At 45.7% G+C, this 25,744-nt stretch overlaps 1 protein-coding gene across 3 annotated transcripts; it reads right to left on the reverse strand.

Annotated features, from left to right (window-relative positions):
* Window positions 1–902: 902 nt before the first annotated feature.
* OPRD1 (opioid receptor delta 1) lies at window positions 903–25,744 on the reverse strand. 3 transcript variants are annotated; one of them, XM_044434975.1, is made up of 6 exons: window positions 25,498–25,609; window positions 19,633–19,658; window positions 9,886–9,900; window positions 9,187–9,188; window positions 3,136–3,485; window positions 903–1,435 (listed from the first exon to the last, which is right to left on the reverse strand). In XM_044434975.1, exons 5-6 carry the CDS (start codon window positions 3,473–3,475, stop codon window positions 903–905), a joined length of 873 nt encoding a protein of 290 aa, XP_044290910.1. In that variant the 5' UTR covers window positions 3,476–3,485; window positions 9,187–9,188; window positions 9,886–9,900; window positions 19,633–19,658; window positions 25,498–25,609. The 3 variants fall into 3 exon arrangements, with proteins under 3 accessions (XP_044290910.1, XP_044290909.1, XP_044290911.1); XM_044434974.1 differs by lacking the exons at window positions 9,187–9,188; window positions 9,886–9,900; window positions 19,633–19,658 and having other exon boundaries at window positions 25,518–25,744; XM_044434976.1 differs by lacking the exons at window positions 9,187–9,188; window positions 9,886–9,900; window positions 19,633–19,658; window positions 25,498–25,609 and having other exon boundaries at window positions 3,130–3,481.

A 25,744-nucleotide genomic window follows, 5' to 3' on the forward strand; every position in this document is an offset into this window, starting at 1 on the left:
CCTCTTTCCAGAGCTAAAATAAAGGCAATTTGGATTACAGAGGCAAGTAATTTTTGACCTTTCTTTACTCCATAGAGGCAAAAGATTAGGTGCAGATGTGGCCACGGCGGGGGAAGCCACAGGATTCCAGCCCATGGCGCGGTGGTGGGAGACTCCTCTTACAGGATTGCCGTTTGCGCTTGTTTGTTTTGCCATACAGTTGAAATGCATTGGTATTTGGAAAACGGAGTTCCAATATTTTTCTTCCGCTTTGTAATCATTGGAAAGTTTGCTTAAAACTAAAACAGGAAAAACATACCAACAAAAATCAGTCCATGTTTTTATGGATCTATAGTACTTAGTTACTTGGGGGTACTTCCATCAACTCACATCATCTACTAAAGGTAATTCCAATATAGGCTCATCAAAATACTTTACAAATAATGAATAGGAGAAGCAGCAGAGTTACCACTGATGCTTAAGCAACAACAACTGAACACAAATTAAGTGCTGCAAATTTTTCAGAATGGTCAAAAGCCAACAATACTTGAGATTCAAGAGAGAGAGAGAGAGAGAGAGAGACAGACAGACAGACAGACAGACATGGATGCCAGTTTTGAGAATTCAGATCAATAGAGAAAGGTTTGGCTTAGAAATGCACACCTAAATATCAGTTTATAGCTGATGCCACTCTTGTGCATAATCTGTTACATGGTATGAGTAAATGGGAGGAAAAACAAAACAAAGCAACCCATGTATTCACAGTTCGGAAATGTCTGAAATGTTCATGATCAGGCCTTTTGCCCGAGTAGTTTCTTCTACAGTTTTGGCTAAAATGCAGTGGTGGTGACCTGAGTCACTTCCGAATGCAGTTCATCCCCTCTGCGTCCACGGGAGCCCCTTTTATGGCTGTCCATATCTAGTCATGCCGACTTATTGAGGACCTCTGAAGGAGTGCAGGTGGAGACGCGCTCCCGTGTCGTGTTCCGGGCCCGGCTGAAGCTGCTCTGCTCCATGCGTGACCGAAAGGGGAGGCAGAACTCTCGGAAACACCGCTTGAAGTTTTCATCCAAGAAAGCGTAGAGGACTGGGTTGAGGCTGCTGTTGGTGTAACCGAGGGCAATGCAGAAGTGCAGGCTGGCCATGACGTAGGGGTTCCTCTTGTCAATGCCCACCAGGGTCCAAACAATGACGAAGATCTGGATGGGTGTCCAGCAGATGATGAAGGCGGCCACCACGACCAGCACCATGCGGGTGATGCGGCGCAGGTTGCGGTCCTTCTCCTTGGAACCCGAGAGCAGGCGGACACTCTTCAGGCGGAGAATCATGAGCCCATAGCAAATGGTAATGACCAAGATGGGGACCAGGAAAGCAAAGATGAACACACAGATCTTGGTGATGGTGTCCCAGTAAATCTGAGGTTCAGGAAACTGGAGAAGGCACATCACGATGCCGCCTGGATGAAAGGGAGTGGAAGAGAATTGGAGATTTGGAGTGGCAAGATGGAGAGAGTGGACGGGGGGAGGGGAGAGAGAAGAGGCATAGCTCAGTGGCTGAAGGAAAGGCTTTATTTTATTTTATTTTATTTTATTTTATTTTTGCTAAAAGGACACTGCTCAATGGGAAAGCAGCTGCTGTGCATGTGGAAGGTCCCAGATTTGACCCACAACTTCTTTAGGTATGAAAGATTCCTGTCCCAATCCTTGAAGAGCTCCTGCCTCCCAGAGTGGACCAACTGGAGGGCAGAATTGACGGACTACATCTCTCATGATTGGCCATGCAGACTGAGAATGATGGGGGATGTAGTCTACATCTGGTAAGCATCAGGTTGCTTACCTTACTATAGACCAGTGATGGTGAACCTTTTAGGGACCAAGTGCCCAACCTGCAACCCAAAACCCACTTATTCATCGCAAAGTGCCAACACTGCAATAAAACCTGAAAACTGAGGTTTTGGTTTAGAAAAAACAACTCATAGCCAGTCCAAGCAAGTGTGTGTGTGTGTGTGTGTGTGTAAATATAAATATATATCCTTGGCAGTACATTGACGTCTATGCAAAAGCTCAGATGAGTAGCAGCTAAAGAGTTGCGGCCCATGACATGATGGCCTGGGACCGCTACACCTTTCTGAGCATGTGCTGTTATCCGATGCTCGGCTGCTGGAGCGACGCTGGGGCAACGTGGCTCGCATGCGACAGGGAGGGCTCTACATGCCCACTGCAGCACATGTGCCATGGCTTCACCACCACTGGCCTAACCCTACCCTGGTGCACTCCCCTAACCCTAACCTGTTCAAAACCCTAACCCCTAACCCTAGCCTGTTCAAAAATACAGGCTAAATACCATTGAAAGGGGCCATTTTGAAAAAGCCTTCCTTGAGTAGCTTTTTCTGCGCAGCTCATCATTTCTGCCCATTCTAAACACATTCCAACCATCGATATCATGCCAGGACACCTCCTTTTTCTAACCCTAACCCTACCCTGGCGCATACCCCTAACCCTAATACAGGGCTAAAGTTCCATTGAGAAGAGGGCGATTTTGAAAAAGCCTTCCTTGAGTAGCGTTTTCTGTGTAGCTCATCATTTCTGCCCATTCTAAACACATTCCAATCCTGAAAATCATGTCAGGACACCTGGTTTTTCTAACCCTAACCCTACCTTGGTGCACACTCCTTACCCTAAAATAGGGATAAAGTTCCATTGAAAAGAGGGCGATTTTGAAAAAGCCTTCCTTGAGTAGCTTTTTCTGCACAGCTCAACATTTCTGCCCATTATAAACACATTCCAACCCTCAAAACCATGCCTCCTTGACTGACAGAAGTCAAGCCCAACTCTGCTTGGAGGAGGGGAGGAAAGGTGGGCTTGTTGTGCGGAGTTGTTCAGTCAGTGTTGTGAAAATATGTCTTTTGCTGAAAGGGAAAACTGCTCTCTTCTGTGGAGGAAGCTGCATACACAGAAAGTTGTGCCTTGCATTCATGTTTTGTTGAGTGCATTTCCAGAGCAGCATCATAGCCCAAAGTGTCTAGATTTATATGCCGGGTAAATCACTTATCTCTAAGGGCATCTCTGAGCCTGGTTGCAGAGCAGAAAAATGGTACCCCGATATCTTCCAGTCTTCTTGGAATTAGATGGAATAGAATCCAGCCATGGCACTTACCTTGTGATTTGGTTACAGCCATGATCATGATGGGGACCCCAATAACAGAGGAGAGCACCCAGATGCACACGTTAATCAGCTTTGCTTTGGCAGGGGTTCGGAAATCCAGGGCCTTCACCGGATGGCAGACAGCTATGTACCGGTCCACACTCATCATGGTGAGGGTAAAGATGCTGGTGAACATGTTGTAGTAGTCAATGGAAAGGACCACCTTGCAGAGCAGTTCCCCGAAGGGCCAGGTCTCCATCAGGTACTTGGCGCTCTGGAAGGGCAGTGTGCTGGTGGCCAGGGCATCTGCCAGGGCCAGATTGAAGATGTAGATATTGGTGGCTGTTTTCATCTTGGTGTATCTGAAGGAGTGAGATAAATGAAGAACATAAATGGGAGGCTTGCTTGCTCACCGATCAAGAAGGATGGGCATATTCTTCTCTGCATAAACAAAAGCCAAACCTGTCCAATTTATTAATTTTGTGACAGGCAGGGCTGGCGCCCAGGGTAGAGAGGACGGGGCACCTGCTAAGAGCCCACAGCCCAGCAGGAGCTCCCTGGCAAGAGTCTCTTGGAGTGGTTTCTTTTCATCAATGCCACTTGCGTGTTTGCCTTCCTCTCTCTTTGGCCCAAGTGATCAAGTGACGAGAAGGTGAGGCAGCTGATGCGACAGCCTTCTGGCCCACTGACTCTCTGCATATTGCATTATCACCCAGTAATCAAATAATCAAACAAGTGGTAGCAATAATGGCAAGGAAGAGGAAAGCAGCATCAGCTGGTGACCATGACCGTGAGCAGGTAGACTTGAAGATGGCTTGCCGAAAGGCCCTCAAGAACTTGGAGCCTGCACCCACCCCGGGATCCCACTTGCCACTGTTCGGTTCTTGCTTCAAAGAGGTCACTGGAGGCTTATTGGCTTTGCTAAGATTCACATTTACTTACAGATATGCAAGTTGTGCAGGTGGGAGCACCTCAGTATGTAGAACCTCAGATCCATGGGCCAAACACAGGTTTCTTAGGCCAACCCAAGCTCCCTTTTCCCATACTCTTTCCTTCAGCTGCCATTGGCCACCCTCTTTCCCTAGCCCCGCCCCCTGTGCTCCAACTGATGAATATTTAGTAGTTTCTAACTATGGTGCCATTTCATCCCATTCTAAAAAGCCGAGACGCCACTCCTAAGCCTTAATTATGGGCTATAAGAGCTTGAAATCAAAACAGGCTGGCAATTTTAGCATGTCGACTTCACTCCCTTTTGCTTTCTGCCTCACCCACCATTGGACTGTGGCCACCAAGAGCTTCTCTGAAATGATATTTGGCCTTCAGGTTGAAAGGAGTGCAACACCCCACAGCAGAGTTTGAAAGAAGAGTGTAATGTTGGCACCAAATTTGTATTATGGGAAAGAATTTCAGCTTTAGGGAGCCAGAAGGCATGTGCAAGGGAGCAGAAGTTCTGGGGGCAAGTAGAAGTGAAGAACAGCATTCCAAGAGGCTGGGGCTCAGCCCAAGCCTGTCCTCTCTAAGTGTGGTTAGGAAAGATACTGAGAGAGTTGCTACCAAAGGCCTGGCGCAATCGATCAATCCAAAAGTTTATTGTACTACCGAAGGCCACAACAAATACATCAAAGGAATGTGCATATACATCAAAATGAAGGATTTCAGCAAGATTTATATAAATAAATTAAAATATACTATGAACAGAAATTCATCCTTAATTTAACTCTGAATTGCTAAAGCGGTCTACTGCAATTTTGTCTAATCCTCTCCTGATCTTTTTTTGCTGCCAAAGCAAACAGAGCAACTTTATGTGTCACGTCACTGCTGTTATTACTTAAATAAGTGCCAAGGCATTCCTGTGCCCATATAGTAGCAAGGGTGTCAAGAATCTCTCGCTGGGCTTAGTATATAGAGGACAGATTGACATGCAATGAGCGAAGTCTTCAATTTGATATCAACCACAAAGACACGCTCTGCATTCAAGAGGCACCTTGTATCACCCATCCAAAAGTGTGGTTGGTATAACTTGAAATCACAACTCAGGAAAGGCTTTCTTAAAGAGGATAGTCTCAATCTGGACACATAGCTGGCTCTATAATGTTCTGTTTTCAAAAGAAGAAACCACTTCAGTTTTTAATTAATTGCAGGTATTTTCAAGAGTCTACTCAAAATAATCAGTCCCTTAGTCGTCTCTTATCCAGAGTAAAAATGGTACCCAGAGCAGAAATATAATGCCATATTATGAAGCCTTGACTTCCAGGCATAGTTTAAGGTCTGACTCAATATAAGGCGGCATCCTATATTTATTTATTTTATTTTATTTTATTTTATTTTATTTTATTTTATTTTATTTGGAGTGCTTGTATGCCACCCCATTCGCATCCTATGATGTGCAACTTCCTTTGAAGTCAGATCCATGATATCCTATTTTAATGTTATCTTTGATTCCAATCGGCCAGGGATGTTCAAAGGCTGGTGAACTAATTCCAGGACTTCAAAAGGGCTTTTTAGACTTGTTTCAACCGCTGATGGCCAAACACAAGCATGGGCTCAAGCAAAATGCTACCACTAAGCCAGTGGAGAAGCAAATGAAGGTCAGGCTCCACGGAGCTGCTTACACCCATATAACATGTCCGAGCCTCTTTCTCTTACATCCCAAAGGCCCTGCATAACCAGTGCCAAAAGTGCCTGCACACGGCACAGAGGCAGGGGGTGTAACAACTTGTGTCAACAGAAGCAGTCTTTGGATCCTAACCTACATTAATTGCCCAATGGGTGGCACCAGGTCCAGGAATTTGGGGGGGCTTTGGGTAAGGCAGTGGGTACGTGTAGCTCCAGCACTGCAGCTCAGAGGCCAAGCACCTCCATCGCATGCATTTCCATGCAAGTTCTGGCTCGCAGGCAGAGGCAACAAAAGCACTGCCCAAAATTGGCTGGGTTCAGTCAGTGCAAGAACCCGAGCTTCAGCAGCAACCCCCAGCTCAGCCGCAGCTCACACACATTCCATACTTAAGCCTCGAATGTGGGTAATTGTTTTGTTTGAATCCAGCCAAGCTGTGATAGCAGTAGCTGCATGTGAAGAAATAATCATTTAATAGCTGATTCACAATGAAAAATTAATTGCTGGGAGAATTCTAAAGGAAGAGGCAGGAATTCTGCTTCAAGGAGGACCCCCTCTCTCCCTCCAATCCCTTCTCTCTGTTTTGGCAAGGGTCTGATGGCAAAAGAAACCAATTCCCCCTCTGTCTTCCAGACTGCAGGACCAGCCACGCAGCCTTCCTTGATATGGTTGGCTGCTTTCCTTATATCTTCTTAATCTAATTGTTGATGACAAAATGATTATTATGTTTTATTTTATTTTCTACAAGGTTTGCTTTCAGAAATCTCTCTGGTTACCATGGGAAACTGATCTCTTGGAAATTTCATGATTAACAATCATCATTTAAAGTTTTATATTTCACTCAAAAGATGTTACAAGCTTTGCATAACAAAGCTCAGACTATCCCAATTGTTTTGCCTGGTAGACAGAAAGAAAGAAATGGTGAGGGTTATTGTTGAATCAAATAAGTAAAGCAGAGGAGTGTGTTCAATTTTTCAAGTGCGTAGGTTCTGATCTGTTGGAATTTATATTTTAGTTTACTTAAAGTATTTCTACTCAAAAGGACCTTCCCAAAGCAGCTAAAATGCAATTAAAAATAAAGGAAAGATTGTAAAGTCTATTGAGTTTAAACATTATAAAAACATTATGGCAACTATGAGCATCATCACAAATTTAAAAACTGAGAAAATCAGAAGGACATTCAGATAACAAAGACAGTAGGAGCCAGATTAGCCTTGCTGGGGAGGAAATTCCAGATATGGGGTGCCATGACTAAGAAGGCCCTGCCTCCAACTGCCAGCCTCTGAGGGTGGGGTCAGTTGCAGAAGGGCCTCTATGATCATCCCACAAAATGGGCAGAAAGGCAGAGTGGAGCAACCCCACAGAGCCCTGTTTAAGCAAGGCATTTGTTGGCAATCAAGTGTCACTCAGAGTGTTTCCACCACTGACAGTCCCTGTAAGATCTCTCTCTCTCACACACACACACACAACCCTCACTGGAGGAGGTTTAGGCACTGCGCCACGGCAAATCAGTGTCATGGAACTGCTGCTTCTGAAGTTCCCCTTTTGCTGGCTTCTTGGCAAAGTGGGGTGAGGGAACCCCTTCAAGTGATGGTAGCAGAATCTCTTCCTTTAGGGATTATGTGTCACCTTGATTTTCATCTATGGATGGCTCCCACTCAAGGCCAGTGGAGCAATAAAATTTTACTGGCTGGAGTTCAGGCCGAAGCCCGTGTGATCTTCTCAGTCTTGGAATGGGCTGCAATAACTTCTCAGCAGCGAGGAGGTGAGCCAGCAGTAGGCAGTAAACAGAGAAAAAAGGGCCGTTATCTTTTTTGTTCCCTTTATCTCTCCCCCTGCCTGCAACTATCTCTCCATCGAATGCTGAATAACTGCGGGGCTGAGGAAAGAGGCAATAGCCCTTGCCGCCGCCAAAGGCCTTTGCCAAGAAAAAATGAGGCCAGACTTTTCAAGCTGGGTGCATCTCTCACTGGAAGCAGATGTGTTGGCCTTATCATGAATACCTAGGTGTTTATATCAAATTTTTACTATCGGTGCTAAAAATATCATGGCAGTATTCTTAGACTGTGACATCAATGTGCTTCTAGTGATGTTCAAGCCCTGCAGATGTGGTTCCGACACATTTTCCTGCAAGTATAAGGTGCAAAGGACTTAACGCTGTTTCCGTTGCTTTCTTTTATCCCGAACACCCCTCTTCCCCATTCATTTTTACAGATTGTGGGAGAACCCCCTTCTTAATTAACACTCCCTCCTGCACAAAGGGATATTTCAGGATGGCATCAAGGTTAAGTTTGAAATCATAGATTTGAACTTGAGACATAATTAGTCTCTCGTATAATGAGAAGTGATAAAGGCACAGGCATCTTCTCCTGCTTTGGCAGGTTGCTGATTAATTATACTGCTGTAATCGCTGTTCGGGGGCAAAGAGGTTACTCGAAAAATGCAGCAGTGTGATTGTAACCTGGAACATAACATAGTAAGGCAGTGCAGATTCACTGCTAACTTTCCTTTTGCCCATGTTGGAGCAGAGATTCCAGATACCGGAGGATGGCTTGGTGGGGCTGTCCAGATATGCAGAGGGTGTGTGAGGGAGTCATCCCACGGGCTCCCAACTTTGTCAGTGAGATGATACGATTTTTCAGATTCTGAATGTACATCCTGCAACCTTGGTGTTTGCACTGTGGAAGCCTAGCCCACCCCCAGCCCTTACAGTCAGCACAGAAAGAATTGTGCTAGCCGTCCCCCGCAAGCTCACAACCTGGAGGTGGGGTGGGAATAGATGAGCAAAGGGCTGGGGAAGAAAGGAGCCTGGGGCTGCAAAGATGTGCCAGTTGGTGTTCGTGACCCCATTCCTTCCCTCCTCTTTGCTGGTCCTAAATCCAGGTGGAAGAACATATTGGATGCTTATAAGCCTCCCAGTCTGAAGGTTTATACCTGCCACAGAGTGTGTGTGTGTGTGTGTGTGTGTGTGTGTACGCGCAAATAGGATTGCACCCTTAGGGCAAAAGCCAAAGTGGGGAATTGTGGTACTTCTGCCTAAACTTGCTTATGAATATTTCTTTAAGGTCATAGGCCCTTTTGTGGGGTCTGGGATGGGAAGAGGGCAATCTGTGATGGCAGATCAATTCAGGTCAGCTATTCCCAACCTGAGGTCTCCAGATGTTGCTTTATGGAACCTCCTTGCCTGGTCAATTGTGGAGGATAATGGGAGTTGCAGTCTCACAAATCCTGGTGAACTTAAGGCTGGGGGCAGCTGGTGTAGGATATTGAGTTGATAGGACGTGGACTTCATTTGGCTATCCAGTGACCCCTGCTTCCTCAGATAAGTCTGACCTTTCTCCTTGCTGTCCCAGATGCTTGGAATGACCTTCCACGGGTGTGAAGTTGTCCTTTACCTCCTTCATCTCCTTTTCAAAACTCATGTTTTCTGCAAACTACTTGGTGGAAACTCCTAGTCTTCACACTGGACTGTACAATTATGATTATCTGCTATCCCTTTCTTAAACCGTGTTGGCTTTAGTATGAGGGTTTGTTGATTGATGTTCTTAAATGGTATGTTGTAAATACCTGGAACATTTAAATTGGGGGTGAGGAGGAACTGACCAAATAGTTCACGACCAGAGGACTGAAACCCTAACCCTTAATTAGGAAAAATACAGGACTGGGTTTGCCGGTATCCTTCGGAAGGAAGAAAAGGGCACACTAGGAGCTTCTCTTACAGGTTACGAAATATACACCGTCTACCAATGCTGGAAGATCTTGTTGCATATTTCAAATAGCTTTGACCGTGTATATTTCATAACCTATAAGAGAAGCTCCTGTGCGCCCTTTTCTTCCTGCCGAAGGATACCGGCAAACCCAGTCCTGCATGTAACAGTGTGAGAAACAACACTGTTGATCAGAAGCAGTGTAACAAAAATGAACCTGCGTACTTACTGTGCTCGCTTGTCAGATCTGGATTTGCTTACTCTGTTGTTCTGCTTCAATTTATACTGTGCTCCATCCTCTACCGTAACTGACAGTTAATGTGGAAATGAAATGAAATGAAATGAAATGGGACTGAAGCATTGTTGTCACAACCCTGATCGTTGCCTTCAAGCATGTGAAAGAAGAGGAGAGCAACTGCCTTCGTCTCCATCACACCCCACGTTGTCATCACTTGCCTTGCGTTTTCAGCAGCTGTGTGATGACGGAGGCACACACACCTCCACACGCAGCTAATTCATTGCATTTCAGTTGTTTCATAACTCATGGAAATAACACCACTGGAAAGCATCTAAACAGCATCAGGAGATAAGATTAGATGAATAGGATGCCTGGGAGGCTAGATATGACTGAAAGATGTGAGGGTGATAAATCAAGTACAGGAGAAGTAGACTTTAAAGAAGGGGTGCAACACTTTTTTCCAGCCTGAAGGCCAAATCTCATGTTGGAGATGCTTTCAGGGGTCATCTTCCCATGGTGTATGGAGTTTAAGGCACAAGGGAAGAGCCAAAGCACCCCAGACAAAAAACAACCCCAAACTGTCAGCTTAAAAGAGGGATTTGATAGAGCAATGGGTATTTTTTGACAGAGAAATATGCATCCACATGGCTGGTACAAAAGCCGAGCTTGGGTACAATAGTCCCTAGAAAAAACCTGGGCTAGTTGCCTACAAACAAGCCACCCTGTGGGAATCAGTCCATGGCTTGTCACCCTGGTGGGTGGTTGTTTCATGTAAACTCAGTCATGGACTTTTCAGGCTGCAGGTGGGCATTTCCTTGATACTTGTATGTTCCTTCATATGAAGAAATCCTTGCACATAGACAACTAGATGCTGGTAGGAGTGGGGTAAAATTTCCAGCCCTCTCATTTTACACAAGCAAATAGGATGTCCAAGAGTCCTCTGCTTAAGGAGCTGCTGGAAGATTGGCCTTTCTTTGGAAGGTGTCTGATATTAGAAGGGCTAACCAGTCCAAGACCAGTTTAAAGCCAAAGAACTACCTGAAGGAAGAGCTGGGCTTTGAAGTTTATCCTTGAATTTGGAAATGCATGGCCTCTCTTTTGACAATTCATAAGTGGCCACCCTATGTGCAGTCTAACCTCCCACTCCTTGCACTAGGGTGCCTTTCATCACAGGAGCCCTTCGCTGAACTCTTATAGCCATAACCTTGATATTCCATTTTCAGGGAGGACTAGGCCTGTCCTGGGCACAAGCTGCAGCCAGATTCCCCAGCCACCAAGTGCTAGTAGATGTATCATTAGCAATCTTCCCAATTCCCAGTACCCATCTGCAGATGCAACTTTCCGCAAATGCCCCTGGAAACAATTTGGAAGCTATGCAATCCTCACTCTAATTTGCTGGGCACTAAAAGATGCTGTTGTCAGAGAGAGTCCACCCAGAAGCCCAGCAACACCCCGAGTCCCCTCCAGAGAGCCAGAGCCCCATTTCCCACTCGCTGCTGTGAAATCTAGTCCCGCTGGCTTGCTCTTGGGAAGGGGATGTCACCCAGTGTGAACAGAATGCATGGATTCTACAAAAGCGTTCAGTAGTAGTTGGAGAGTTGGACTGAAATTCTGGGTTCTGGCCCCGCTTAGCCATGAAGCTCACTGGATACTCTCAGCTTAATGTCCCTCTCAGTGTTCTGACAATGACAAGGATTGTGAAAGCTGTTTTGGATCCCTTGCAGGAAAAAGCTGGGATATAAATATAATAAACCATTTATAAAACTAGTATAAAGAAAGAAAGAATAAAATAAGTATAAAGAAAGAAAGAATAAAATAATAAAAGAAAGGGTCCCAGATTCAATCCCCCACTTAAAGGATGTCTCATGTAGCAGGACTAGAAGAATCTCTGCCGAAACCTTGGAGCGCGAGGTACTGGCAATCTGTGTCGGCAGCCTGGGGGTGAGATGGTTCAGCATTCTGAGTCAGGATAAAGCGGTTAGCAGCATCTCTTTTGCCCGTATATGTTAAAGGCTAATCCAGAGCCTGGGTGGGTAAGCCCAAGCCCATGGCTCAAATTAAATTTGGCCTGCCTGCTTGGGCCAAGTAGCCCTTGGAGGGGAGACAGAACAGTGGAGGTGCTTCCACCCTGGCTTGACAATGGGGCCCTGTCACCAGGCGCCATCTGGCATACAGTGGAGGTGGTACAGTGGCCGATCTGGCTCGATGCCCTGGCCTTGGAGCATGTCTGAAATGGCTGATGTGCTCGACCACGCCAGGCGGCCTTTCCACCCGTATCAGGCATTTCTGCATCTTGGTATCTGCTGAGTGATAAAAATCAAAGTCAGCCCCAGTTGCCTCTGTCAGCTTAGCTATTTGTGCTCAAGCTCTAAGGATGGCAGATTGTCAGCACTGGCTTCTTGCAAATCTCTCATTGTTTGACCACAAAGTCCTGCCATTTCAAATTCCTTTATTGAAAAGTCTTCTCACACGTGGTCCAACTTGAGGACCGATTGCTGGAAATCAAAGAGTGGATTCTTTCAGCAGAACAGTGTGGGCTGCATTTTGATGTTGATTTCTTTCAAGGGTTTCTCTCCCTTCCATGCTATTACCGCAGAGCTCAATGAAAATAATAAGCAGAAAATCCTCAAACCTGCTTTGGAAGAACTGAGATGGACCTACATTCATCACCTAATTATACAGCCCCTGTGTGTGCAACCATCAAGTCACCTGTACAGCCAGAAGGGGAACATGCATGGCTGTGTATTCTCACACAGATGCTCATCTGCAGATCCACAGGAGCAGGAAAGGAATTCTGTGCCCAGCAGGAAGTGTGCAAACCAAGCAAACATACTTAGTTTTGCTTATTTTGCTTAATATAGTCTGACTTGGCTGGGAGAGAAGTAGCTCAGAAAGCTACACAGAAAACCCACCCCTGCCAATAACAATCTTATGTAGACACTTCTCTTGGCTTGTGAAATTTCAGAAAGTATTGCCCATGTGAGTTCAAGCATAAGGGCTAGAAACCATCTTTGTCAAGTAATGCAGCAATTTTCGGGAAGCTGAATTCTGTTGTTATGGTTTTGCAATGCATTTGGGGCCAAAATAAATAGGAAGTTAAAACAGAGTGGGTGTGATATGAATTCAGAGGTGAAAGCACAAAGCCATCGGCTCTTGAGTCACCTTGCCTGACTCATACTAGGAAAAGTGATCTTATGAGCCAGAGTTGTTGAACCTTTTCCAACCAGAGGGCAAAATTCCATTGCAGGGGCTGAAGGGAAAGGGGGTGGAACACAAAACTTGCGCATGTTTCAGCATAAAGCTCTCACTGCCATGAAGGAGAGCCAGGAAATGTGCAAGTGGTGGGAAACCACCCAACCACCAGCACCCAGGGAAAGCGATTATGGTCTGGAAAGGGCATTGCCACCTGGTCACATTAGCCTGCCAGAGGGCCCTCCGGATGTTTTGAGTTATGTTTCGCATCATCCCTGGTCCCTGGCCCTTCTTGGCTTGGACGATGGGGATGATCAACCCAAGGGGGTGGCAATTAATTTCAAGATGATATGCATGCCAGGAAGCTGGACCACATAGCTGGAGCCACCTGAGTGCCCAATCGCCAAAGTTAGCTGTGCAAAGCAGCCATTACTGTTGCACCTGAAGCTGATTGTCGCCAGTAACAATCACTTTTATAGTTCCATTAAGCCCAATGTGTTTCCAACTGGGCTAACTTGGTCAGCTTCCTTCTACCATGGATGGGTCTCTGTTTGGAGGCTGTCAAGGGCTGCCCTCTGTTTGCAGCCTTCCTGCATTTGAAGAGCTGCCTTGTCTTATTTCATTTGAGAGAGGACAGGCTAGCAGAACTGCAGCCCATCTGCTGTTTGCACATGGTTAGCAGACTGAATGGGCAGGCGGGCAGGCAGGACACCTGGTCACAGTGGTAAGATGTCCTGTATTTTTATCTCAATTGTAACTGTCATTTCTCAGTTTGCATTTCTACAAATAACTCAGCATATGTGAATGTTAAGCAAATTGGCATCCTCCCTGTTTTTTGGTGAGCCAGAAAGGGGGCGCACTAATTGTGTTCCATTCTTCAACAACTCAAGAAGGTAGATTGCAGATGTATGCCATGGACCGCAGAAACTCTATTTTAGAAGAACCTCTTCTGATTGCATATTTGACAGGAGTGGGGCCAAAGATTTTGGAGAAACTCGGTTGGATCTGGTTTTAGTCATACCTAAAGCAGACACCTTGAATAGGTCCTGACTTGTTTGGTTACTTATTTTATTAATAATGCTTGTACACAGTTTAATATGCCAAATTCTGGGGAAGCACAATCCAGTATGGCTGCCTGGAACCCTCCAAACCTGGAAGATCATGGGCATCCAATCAAGGGCAGAAGGAATACGGAGGAGAAGGTGGGGGGGACTGGTGTCTTCTATGTTAGTTGGACTCTTTATTCATTGCACCAACTATTCTGGGCTCTATAGGAATTATCCGTGGTGCTGAACTCTAGCCTCAAATGGGCTTGCTGCCATGAAACACCCCTGGATAGCTCCTGTAAAGCTCAGAATAAAAAGCTGCAATGGGTAAAGAGTCCCACTGGCAAGGGGTCGCCACCCTGCCTTGGGTGAAGGTCTCTTCCATGCCTCTCCCAATCGGCAAAGACTTAGTGGACCTGCGGGTTTTGCATCTGCTTGAGAGGATGAGAAGGAAACGCCAGCAGGAAGATGTTCCTCCCCTCCCTGCCTCACACAAGACATCAGTTGTGTGACCTCAGAGCCACGTCTAGCGCAGAGAGAACCATGCTGGTCACAAGGGCAGTGGGACTACGTGTATTTCTGAGTCCAAGCTGGGCCTTCACCCTCACCGCCAGACGGCATCTAGCAGCCATAGGATTGCAACCTCAGGCAAAAACATTAAAAACACTATTACACTGCACTGTTAATGATAAATCACAGCTACTCTAGCAACAATAAATAAGTGACAAATAAACAAAAAGGAAAAATGAGAAGCAGAAATAACACAGCAGCTTCATGATTATCAGTTGCCAGCCCAGGGAAGCTCGCATAAACACTTTCCCAGGCTTGCTTGTGTTCAGGAGTTCTTTGAAACACGCTGCTTTTCTGCTTCCTGAACTGCTCAGGGGAGGATATGGCAGAAGGCAGGTGCCATTACTTTGAAGGTCCACTTTTGAGATGTTGCCCCTTGACATTCCTTGGTTGTAGAATGGCGAGCAAAACCTCTTGCAAAGGTGTCAAGGCTCAGCCGGGTATATAGAGGGGAAGGTGACCCTCTAGGTACCCTCAGCACAGAGCAAGGACACTGGGGGCAACTGAGCTGCATGTATCTGCTGTTCAGTCTGCTCTCTAGATGCTTAGTATGGCCCTTCAGTTCTCCTTTGTTATGGTTCTTCATCGCTGGCTGCGGACTGGGAAGCCCTCAAAGCAGGATGCCTGCAAATAGATTGGGGGTGTTAACTGTCTTTTAACGCTGCCTGGGGGCAACCACCAGGCAGGCCCTCGCCTGCATTCCCACCAATGTGCTTGCGAAGGAGGCGGGGCCAAGAGAGGGGCTTCCCCTGACTTTCGAAGGGCACGGTTCGCAGGGTAGGGTCACACTTGTGGCCATGCAGCCTTTGGTGTGGCTACAGAGAGTCTGAAGTTGAGAGCTGATGAGACTGTGGGGTTGAGAGTTGGAGTCCAGCAATGCCCAGAGGCAGTGGCACAGAAGATTCTTCCTGGGTTTTAGTAAGAAGAGCTTTCACGGACTTACTCCTGGCACCGAGCCCTTTCTCCACCATGGACAGCCCCTTGCAAGTTCGGACGAAAGCCCATTTCCTGACACTGGGGCCACTGTTCCTCACTGCCAGGAGGCCGGCAGGTCCCCCACACCTGGCTCTCGTTGCTTTCCTCTATCCATGATTTCCTCCATCACAGCCTGAACTTTTGCATGCTGAGACAGCAGGTGAATGCACTGCAAATTTCCAGCACCTTCGAAAGATGGCCTTGACTTGCAGCATTTCCCCCTCCCTCTTCTTCTAAATCATATTTCTAATTTGAGAAAAGTAGCTGTCGTAGTCGCTGCAGCACTACGAAGTCATCATGCTGTGGTACCTCGGAAAACAAATTGATTTATGGAGGCACATAAGCACCAGCTTACAGCAGATGGATGAAACCAACTGGGAAGGTGACAGAGCCGAGCCAAAACTTTGCTTGTGGGTCTTTTTTCTTCTCCTGAGAAAAGTGAGGGGGGGTCATTTTCTTATCCCACCCTACTAGAAGGAGGAGGACTATTTGCCATGTTTCATGGGATATTCTACACTAATTTGGGGTGTGGAGGAATTGCTGCTCCACATGCGACCCCCGGCAATGCCCTGGATTGACACTTGGACTGAAACATGGTTGAGGATGAAAAGTTGGTGGCCAGGCCACTGATGGAATTACCACTATCACATGTGGCAGCCTCAAAAAGAGCCAAATAGAAGTATGTTTTTAAAATTTAAAAAGTACCCAGGAAATTGATATTTTGTGCTAATAAATGTACTGCAACTTGCATAAGTTAAGGAGGCTGATCGTGTTTGCATAATTTGGCTTGTGCTGCAGAAAACATTTGCTGAGCCTGTTACCATTTGTATAATGTACTCCCTGTTTTGCTGGTCCTAGAGCTGTATGGAATACTGAAACCGTGCCCTCTCACAGCTGGGAATCCTGCTTAAACAGCTCATTACCCACAAAATTGAAAGCTTTACAGTCATAAGGGCTAGAAACTTGCAGGGGCCCTGAAGATGCCTGTCAACATTTAATTAGCACCTGGACAACAGAGAGAGCTGGCACAAAGGCCACTTGACAGCCTTGCTCCCCATCACACTTAGCTGAAGCATATCTCTCCTTAAAGTCATAGGAATTATTTCCAAATGTCTATCTGTACATATAAATCAGCACACAAGTGTGATGCATAATTGGGCAGCGGAACAACCATTCACGATGAACTGAGGGCATATCCTAGATGTGGCCTAAGAGACTTCGCAACACACCAAGGCCGCAAGGTTTGTTCCACATACATGCCTTTCAACATATGTTTTCCAATAGCTGTAGTAGCTGTAACAGCAAACACTCTACCAGAAAAGGCTGCCCCCTTTCCCCCAGCGGGAGAGATGGGTAATTTGTGTCTCTCCAAGAATTATGGACTAGCCCCCCTCTCCCATGGTCCCTCACCATTGGCTATGCTGGCTAAGGCTCATGGGAACCGTAGGCCAAAACATCTAGAGGGTTACCACTTGCCATCCCTGGCCTTGCAGAAGGAAGCCTCCACCCGCAAGTGGTCACATCACAGCAAAGGAAGAGGCCTCAGAAACCGTCTAGTCCAACCCCTTGTTCAGACCAAGTTCTGCATTCTTGACAGGCGGCCATGAAGCCTTCCAAGGCAATCGAGTCCACTGCTGAACAGCCCTCACTGTTAATTTTTTTCTCTTGCTGTTATGTCAAAATCTGCTGCCTTGGAATTCCTACCTGTTGGTTCCAGTCCTGCCCTCTGGAGCAACCGAGAACAACTCTGCTCCATTTTCTGCATGACAGCTTTTTAGATATTTATACACTACTATCATGTCTCCCCTTCATCTTTTCTTCTCCAGGCTAAATATATCCAGCTCTTTCAACATTGTCTGAAATCTGCAAATACATGATAGCTGTACAGAGTCCAAATGGTCACACCGTTTTGTCTTAAAAGATTGCCGTGAATCCAACAGCCCAAAATGTGCCAATTGTGCTAAATTGCTTTTGAAGTGTTTTTCAAAGGAGAGGAACAGTTCATTGAGATTCTCATGGATGGAGTGTGTTAATTATGGGATGGCAAAGGGATGGATGTGTGCGTGTCTTTCATTGCAGGTACATCTCTCCAGCAGACTGCAGCCTCCCATATTCCAGATAAAGTCTGAGGGTAGGCAGTGTGGGGCCTCTTCCGATCAGGAAGTGTGGAGAGGTAGCAAACAGAGGTGGAAGGAAACCTGCACACCGGCATCAGCCACTGGCCGTGCTGAATTACATCCAAAACCATAAAGACGTGCTAAAGCACCCTGACAATGTGGAAGAAAGGCAGAATCCTCTTTCTCGGGGTAACTGGACGGCCAATTTTGGCACAGCAAAAGAGACACGAAGTTGCACAGCCTTCCCCAGCCGGATGCCCTCCAGACGCGTTGGCCTTCAATTCCCACCAGCCCTGCGAGTGTGTCTAATGAACAGGAATGCTGGGAGTTTTGCTCTGCATAGATGAAGGGCACCCCAAGGGCCACTTGGGGCTGCGGCAAGGTCAGTGGATGCCAGATTCCACCCTGAAGCATAGAGATCTAGTTCCTGGGCATCACCGTGGGATTCCTGCCTTCCTGCAAATGGGTCAATGCAGTCTGCAGAGAGGCATCTTGTTCTGTTTCACCTGCACTCAGGTGAGATACGTTATATTGAGAATCAGCCCCCAGGAAGGCTCTCCCAGCCTTGGGGGTCGACACAAGCGGCCATTGCAGCAGGCTGGGTGGAGGGGGGTCTGTGTGGAAAGCAAAGCGATTCCACCTGCCCCAAGGATGGTCTTGCTTTTCCCTGTCTATTCAGGGCCGCCTTAACAGCATGATGGGCCCCGGGCAAAGCAGTGTCTTGGGGCCCCAGTGACAACTACGACTACTGTTAATTTTGGAAGTTTTCCAATTTTCCAAGGGTTAACATGCACGGATGAGGATGGGGCCCGCGGGCAAGCGCGTTCAGACAGCCCTGTGTCTACTCACTTTTTCCTTGCATGTTGTTGCCTATTAGACGGTAAAGCTGCAAGGAGGGACTGGATTCTTTTACTGATAGTTTCCAACCGGCTCTGGGAGACTTGCCTGCTGAGGAGCAGGATAAAAATACTCCACATAAATAAATAGTCTTAGGCAGTTCACTCGGCGAATGCCATGTCCGAACAAGGAGTGCAACCCCAGAAATGCACTCTGGTTGTTGGTGACTCCCAGAGTCATCCCTTGTCCCTGCGGTTGCGTCATTCTTCTTTTATATTTTATTTTTGTTTTTAACAAAACATACCAAGATCCTGAACAACAACAGCAGCAACGAAGGCAAGAAAAACAAGATGTACCCTTATTTTCCCATGGGAAAAAGAGGCACCTTTCTAAAACGTGCTTTTGAATTTATAGCAAAGTCATCCCGTGCTAAATATTAGTCAGACAACCCAAGAAGTGGAGTGGGGATAAGATAACATCCTGCAAAACTTACAAACTTACAAATCCTGAAAATGATAAACGAATTTGGTCTTTCTAAGGATGGAACCAAAATTTGGAGGAAATGTAGAAAAGACCCCTGAGATAATTAATATATCAGCAAGAGGTTATCTAATGGCCACCCTCAAGACATCTGCCCTTATCCTAAACAAGGGCTTTACTGAAGAGCTCCATGGAGGGCAGTGAAGATGGCTATGCAGGATGCCAGAGGAGCTCTCCTGGATCAGACCAAAGCATCCACTGAGTCCAGAATCCTCTACAGAGGCTCAGCAGAAGCTTTCAGGGGTCACACATGTGAACTCGTATGAAGATTGCGGGCAGTTCCCCCATTCTTGTCACTAGAAACGGAGATTAAGTAGCATACACCATGCAAAACTGAATATCACATCAAGTGTGGGTAACATCCAGCCCTTCAAATGTTTGAACCGCCAACTTCCAGCAGCTCTAACCAGCATAGGCAATGGTGGACGATCAAGGGCGTTTTCAGCCAAAACATCTGGAGAGAGCCACACACTCCCCCCCCCTGCCCCAGCCCTGAGAATTTGATAGGCCCCTTTGCTGACACCCCAAAAGCCATGGGATAGAAGCATAGAATAGCAGAGTTGGAAGGGGCCTGAGGGCCATTGGGCCAACGCCCTGCTCAGTTCAGGTGGCCCGATGGGATGCCTGCCAGCTAGGTGACAACAAAAGCTTCAACCCTACTTCATCCAGGCACTGGCTGGAGTCTTGCCTGACCCAGGTCTGGCAGAGAGTCAGCCTCACTGGGCATCTGTTGGGACCCACATCCCAGCAGGGGGTCCACTGCAAGCCCCACAGAGCTCCCTGGCCCTGCAGGGCTTCCCTTTGGTCCCTGCCAATTGTTCACCAAACCTTTCCAAGCAGGCGCACAGTTTTCAGAGCAAGGGTCATTGACAAATTCCTCAATGTTCTTGTATTTCTCCATTCTGGATTTTGGCATCACCATCCTGGATTTCCCACCAACGAATTTCACTGGGTGACCATGACATGTAGGCTAAGGAAGAGGACTGGCAGAAACGGAAGCAGATGGTCCTTTTCTCAAATGAGATGGTGGCAAGAGAGAGAATGTTCAATGTCTTAAGAATGCAAGTTTTTAAGAGTACAATTCTTAGAAAAGTTCCTACAACTCCCAAATTCCCCAGCTGGCCATGCTGGGAAAAATAGGATTTTTTCTGCCTAGTTGAAACATGTATAAGATTGCATCCTAAACCATTTGGTTTTCCTTTAGCTGAGCACCATGCAGTGCTGATTCATCCTTGGTGGAGTCAAGCAGTGTATCCACCTTCTGCTGAAATTCAGGGAACAAGTCCAGCTATGGCAGGGCTGGAGAGAGTGCAATTTCTTGCTTGGCTGAAGAAGGAGCTTCCATGGGCAGCTGCTATTTCATCAGATGCCACTTGTTGAAAGATGCAGCCATGAACTGAAAAACGAATTGGTGCAGCATGAATAGAAAAATGCATGAATGAATTGGTGGGGGAAACAGAATCAGAAAGTGGCTGCTAAAATCGATACATTCCTTATTATGTCATGAAACCCCATATCAGAATGTATTTGTGGGTATAATGGGTTGGATCCAAATGTAGTAATACTTAGAATAGATCCAACTGAATCTATGGGACTGGAAATAGTTGTCAGACTAACTTACCTCCCATAGATTTCAATGGGTCTCGCTTGTCTGTGACGAAGTCTGTCTCCAAGCCAATGCACTAAAAATAACAATAACTCTTTTTGCAAGCTAGAGAACAACATAATAAAAGAAAACCCTTGCCTGTGTATTAGAAGTGGTTTCTATAAAAAAGGCATTATTTTATAGTGCCTTTATGTAAGTCATCTTAAAAGGGCCCCAAAATACTAAAAGAAATAAATAGTGCCTGAGTCAGATTTTGGGAAACTTAGAACAGACCTATCAAAATCAATGGACCATGAGTTAAGCATGACCAAATTAAGGGCCACTGATTTCAGTGCAAGTAGGTAACAAGCTGGATTCAGGCTGGAATATTTCGGAATTATACATTTGGACAATGTGAGATGGTACACAGAATTCTATGAATTGGTGCTCGGCTGATACATTGCATTCTTTGGTATACTGTAGTGTTGATATTCAGTACATTGAAAACATTGATTGCATTTCTATATTGCCCATTAGTCAAAGCAGTGATTGATAACATTGGTTTTGGATGGGTGGGTGGATGGATAGATAGATAAATAGACAGACAGACACATGTACACACAGATACCCCTTTATGATGTTTTGACACCTGAAAATGCAGCTACTTAGTTCAGCAGACGCTGGATAAAATACAGTCACGAATATGAATCTGATTAGCACATGTCACTTTGTTTTCACACTAAGGGTGGATTCGTGTGTCATCTAGATGTTTATTGATAGCAACTGAACAAAACTTGAACATTTGTTCATAAATTGGATGGAAAGACATTCAAGTGTGGGGGAAAAGATTTGCTTAACCGGCTTAGTGTTTAGTTCTTAAAGTCTGGCTTTGGATTCTGGTGCATTTAGGCATTCCTGTTTCTGATGTTGTATCAGAGTTGCGCCCCTCCATTTTCTAACAGGTTCCTCATTTTTAACACTTTAAAAACATTTTAGCATGGCCCTCTGATGCAGATGGCCTCAGGTTGTTTTTTCTTTTAAATGAGCATTAACTAACATTCACAAAATTATTCATGAACAGGGCAGAAAGAACGTGGATAGTTTTCAAATAAAATTGAAGATGTGTGAAGGAGTGAAACTGACAGGTTTACCCATGCCTGCTAAACACTCCATCCCAGCTTCAATATCCTCTGAAAGCAAGGGGTACCTGCCTCATGCCCTCCAGATGTTTTAGGCTTCACCTCCCATCATTGTCAGCCAGCATGGGCAGGAGTCAGAAATGCTGGGAGTTCTTGCTGAAAACATCTGGAGGGGACCCAGTCAGGGTAAACTGCAATAGAGGAGAGGAAGAAAAGAGGTATTCCTATCATGTCCCAGTGAGTTTCCAGGCTATGAATGTCAGGGAATGGAGGGAAAATGGTGTTTCTACAGACCTCAGAAGCACACCTCTGGGAAGCTAGCCCAGTCACAGGTCCTGGCCTGCTTTTCTGGAGCTATTCATTCCCTTTAAACAATACTGTATTTGCTGAATGGTCAAGTGGTAGGTATGGAATGAACATTAAAATCCTAAGGTGAGGGAGGAAGAAAAAACTCATTTAAGGGGGATCAAGCAACTCCCTCGAGGAGAAAGAACCAAGCAGGTGTTGATGCTGATGTTCAAGACTAAAAATCAAGCTGGGCATGACAAGACAGAGAGTTCTAAAGTTATGAACCAAGTGGAGACAGTGAAAGGATGGAGCTGTCAAAATATTGTAATGCAGGGAAATTTAGCCATTTTCACAGGCTGTAGACGGTGCTATGAATCCATGAGATTGTTTGCCAGTTGGCAAAATCAAGTGTGTCAGGAAATGTACAATTCACCCCTGGAATTCATTGCCTTAAACTAGAGATGAGGAATGCAGGCCCCTCCCGGATGCTGTAGGGTTACGACTGCCATCATCCCCTCCCTATGGCTATGTTGTCAAGGACGGCTGGGGTTCGCAGCCCATCAGCGTGCATTCCCTACCCTTGCCATAGGCTGTTCAGACACAGCATGCCCGATAGCTGGATTTAGGGGAGAGATGAGCACCATGTGCTGCTTTAGAGCTGCCTCGGTGCATCCAGCTTATGTTTGGCACAGAGAAAGTGTTGAAGCAGCTGGAGCAGGCCGGGCAGATTGGATGCCCTTGCAAGAACCCTGACGGTGTTGCACAGGGGCTTGATGGCTGAAAAAGGCCACCAAGCCCATGTTGCAGGGCTCGCCACATTCAGGTGGCTGAATGCTCCCTTGCTCAGGTGGATGCCCTCCAGATGTGTTGTGTTAGAACACCCATCAGCCACCACCAACCCCCTTCCCCTGTCCACACAGCCTTTTTTTAAACAAATGGGGATCCTTAGGAGAAAAGGTCCCTTAAAGACACACACAGAGAGATAGATGTTAGATCCGGATTGAGGCATAATCATCATTAAAATATCAAAAATCAGCATGAAAAACAACATAAAAATACAACACTCAGTCATAAAAAAAACCTCTGAAACTGAAAAGGGTTCCTCTAAACTTGCAAAGGGAGAGAGTTACATGCAACTACTTGGGGAATAGAATTTAAAAGTTGTGGTGACACCACCAAAAATCCCGTTCCCATTACCCAGCAACTTGCCAGTGCTGGACAGAGAGCAATGCGTCTTAAAGGGTTTGGGTAGATTTGTATGGGGGAAAGATGTTCTTAAAATAACCTAGCCATTTATAAGCCACCTCCATTTTGAACTCAGAAATGAAATTAGCATCGCAGACTTGTGAACATTTTTTGCCCACCAGCTTTCCAGCAGCCACATTTTGAACCAACAATGAATTTTGAATTGTGTTGAAAGCAGTCCAGGTAAAGATGACTACAGTGGTATAAGGATATAATGAGAAATTTAGGTCAGGTTTTTCATGGGCACTCGGAAAAGTTCTGAAATAATATTTCTTGAGCAGGAAGGACTAGAGGTTTAGCTTTAATTGAGGGGATTCAGATGGAGATCTATACCCACTTACCTTAAGTTCAAAATACTGTACTTTCAGAACCAAGATTTTACTCTCTTATGTCTGTAACCACAAGGCACCCTTTGCCAGGGAAATATATTCGAAGAATATATAAAGAATGTCAGCAGGCACAAATGGAAACACTTCACACATTTAAGTCCAAAAGAAGAATATGTATTTACAGAACAAACAATTGATTACCTTGTCACACAAAGCCACAAGTCTCCTGACTAGATGAAAAATGTATTTTCCAAAATGGCAACTTTGCCAAATGTACAGCCAGCTTGTAAATCTGATGATGAGTTTCTGAGTTGCTGCGTGAACACTTCTGCCCACAATCTTGGATATTCTACACTAAGAGTGACTCAGAATAGCAATGAATAGCAATGAAAAACTACACCAGCCCCACTGTTCTTCTTTCCAATTTTCCCTACAAAAATATGTGAAGGATGACTCACAACCCCCAAACTAACAGTGATTTTCACAAGTTGAGGTCTGGGCAGGTTTATAAATATATGCAGGTGGCAGGATATAGAATCTGGATCATGATGCCGCTTGAGGGAACTATTTCTACCTGACTCCAAGTGAATTTAGTAAGGGGCGGGTATGTGCATGTATGTGCAAACCACTGTTCTTTAACCATGCGCTTGCCATGACTGGCCATAGCTCACTGATAAAGCACATGGTTTGTATGCAAAGGCATCCCCAGTTGCATCCCCAGAATTTCTAGCTGAGAGACCAGCAAGGGGTTCTACCGCCAGCCAGAGCTGAACATATTGGGCAAGATGGACTATTGGTTTAACTTGGTGTTACTGGCAGCTTCTAACGTTAATTAGCCAAGGATCACTTGATTGCATAAGGATTTGATCACACCAATGTTCAAGGACCAGAAAATACTACATCACATTATGAATTCATGGATATTTCTGCAGACTAGTGTAATTAGTATGGAGTACTCTTGGCAATTTCTTCTAGCGCAAGCCAAACATGAGAGCTATTAAAACAACACACTATGTTTAAGGCAAGTTCATGCTTCCACACACAATTAAAGCTTCTTTTGCAAACCATCTTCACTTTCGTTTATGCAAAATTAAAACTGGCAGTCTTGCACACAGACACACATACGGCCAGCATGACCAATGGGTTTGAGCAAAATTCTGTTTTCCACCTTCACAGATGCAGAGATGTCTAAATCTGTTCATTGTGCAGCTGGCCTCTCTGATATTAGAGACTGCATCATTCATAAGCCAATGCATTTTCTGTTCCAGGGTGCTTCCTCGATTTGAAAACACCCACATATAACATCCACAGGATGGATGGAGTCAAAAAACTGAAACCACCAAAAAAAAAAAAAAAATCTCCATGCACTGATCTGCCACTGCAGATCCCTGCCCTCTTAACAACAGCAACAACAGCCAGTATTCTTGCATTTTTCACTCTTAAATACATGCACTGAGACTACTTTTTTGATGCATAAACATATTCCTACATTTTTTCCTGAAAAAATGTTTGGTTGCTAAGATTACTTCCCAACAATGGAGTATCACTCCATCTACACACAAGGCACAAAATTCCCACAGGCAAACCATTTGTGTGTGTGTGTGTGGGGGGGGGACTTTCTTACACACACTGTTCTTAAAACAACACACTACACTCACTAACATGCAAGGCAAATCAGCACACACATTGCTAACCACTTTTTTCAAAGACTGTGTTACATATAATTCAGTCCACAAGCACGTGATCTCTGACACACACAAACGCACACACGAATCATTAAGAGTGTCTTCTAAGCACACAGTTTATCTCCAAGTTGGTGCAACGCACAGTTCTACTGATCTTCCCGTATGCATTGAAGCATGGCTTCTTTCCTTGCCGCTCCCACCCACAGTACTGGGCAACGAGCAAGGCAACTTTCTTCTGTCCAGCCAGGGAAACCGCTGGGGCTGCACACGCTGAGTTCTGCCCTTACCTGACAATCCCATACATTACCAGGATGTTCCCCAACAGCCCCACGACGCAGACCACTGAATACAGAGCGGTGATCGCAATGGCTATGATGATGGAAGAGGTGTCCTTCAGCGGGGATTGACTGGTGGTATTGGACGTCGTGAGGAAACTCGAGCTGAAGTCTTGCAAGGTGCTGTTGTAGGGAAATTCGGGGTAGCGTTCAGCACCGGGGCGGGTGGACAGCTCCAT

Source organism: Varanus komodoensis, unplaced genomic scaffold (genome assembly GCF_004798865.1).
Source record: "Varanus komodoensis strain SLA01 unplaced genomic scaffold, ASM479886v1 scaffold29_1, whole genome shotgun sequence".
Classification (NCBI taxonomy): domain Eukaryota; kingdom Metazoa; phylum Chordata; class Lepidosauria; order Squamata; family Varanidae; genus Varanus; species Varanus komodoensis.

Bases quoted from the DNA above. Each gene is read 5' to 3' on its own strand.
- OPRD1 (XM_044434974.1), bottom strand. From the start codon at position 25,744: ATGGAGCTGTCCACCCGCCCCGGTGCTGAACGCTACCCCGAATTTCCC. The intron at 3,486-25,517 runs GTAAGGGCAGAA...TCACTCCTTCAG, and splicing joins GTAATGTATGGGATTGTCAG to ATACACCAAGATGAAAACAG. The intron at 1,436-3,135 runs GTAAGTGCCATG...CCTTTCATCCAG, and splicing joins GGCTGTAACCAAATCACAAG to GCGGCATCGTGATGTGCCTT.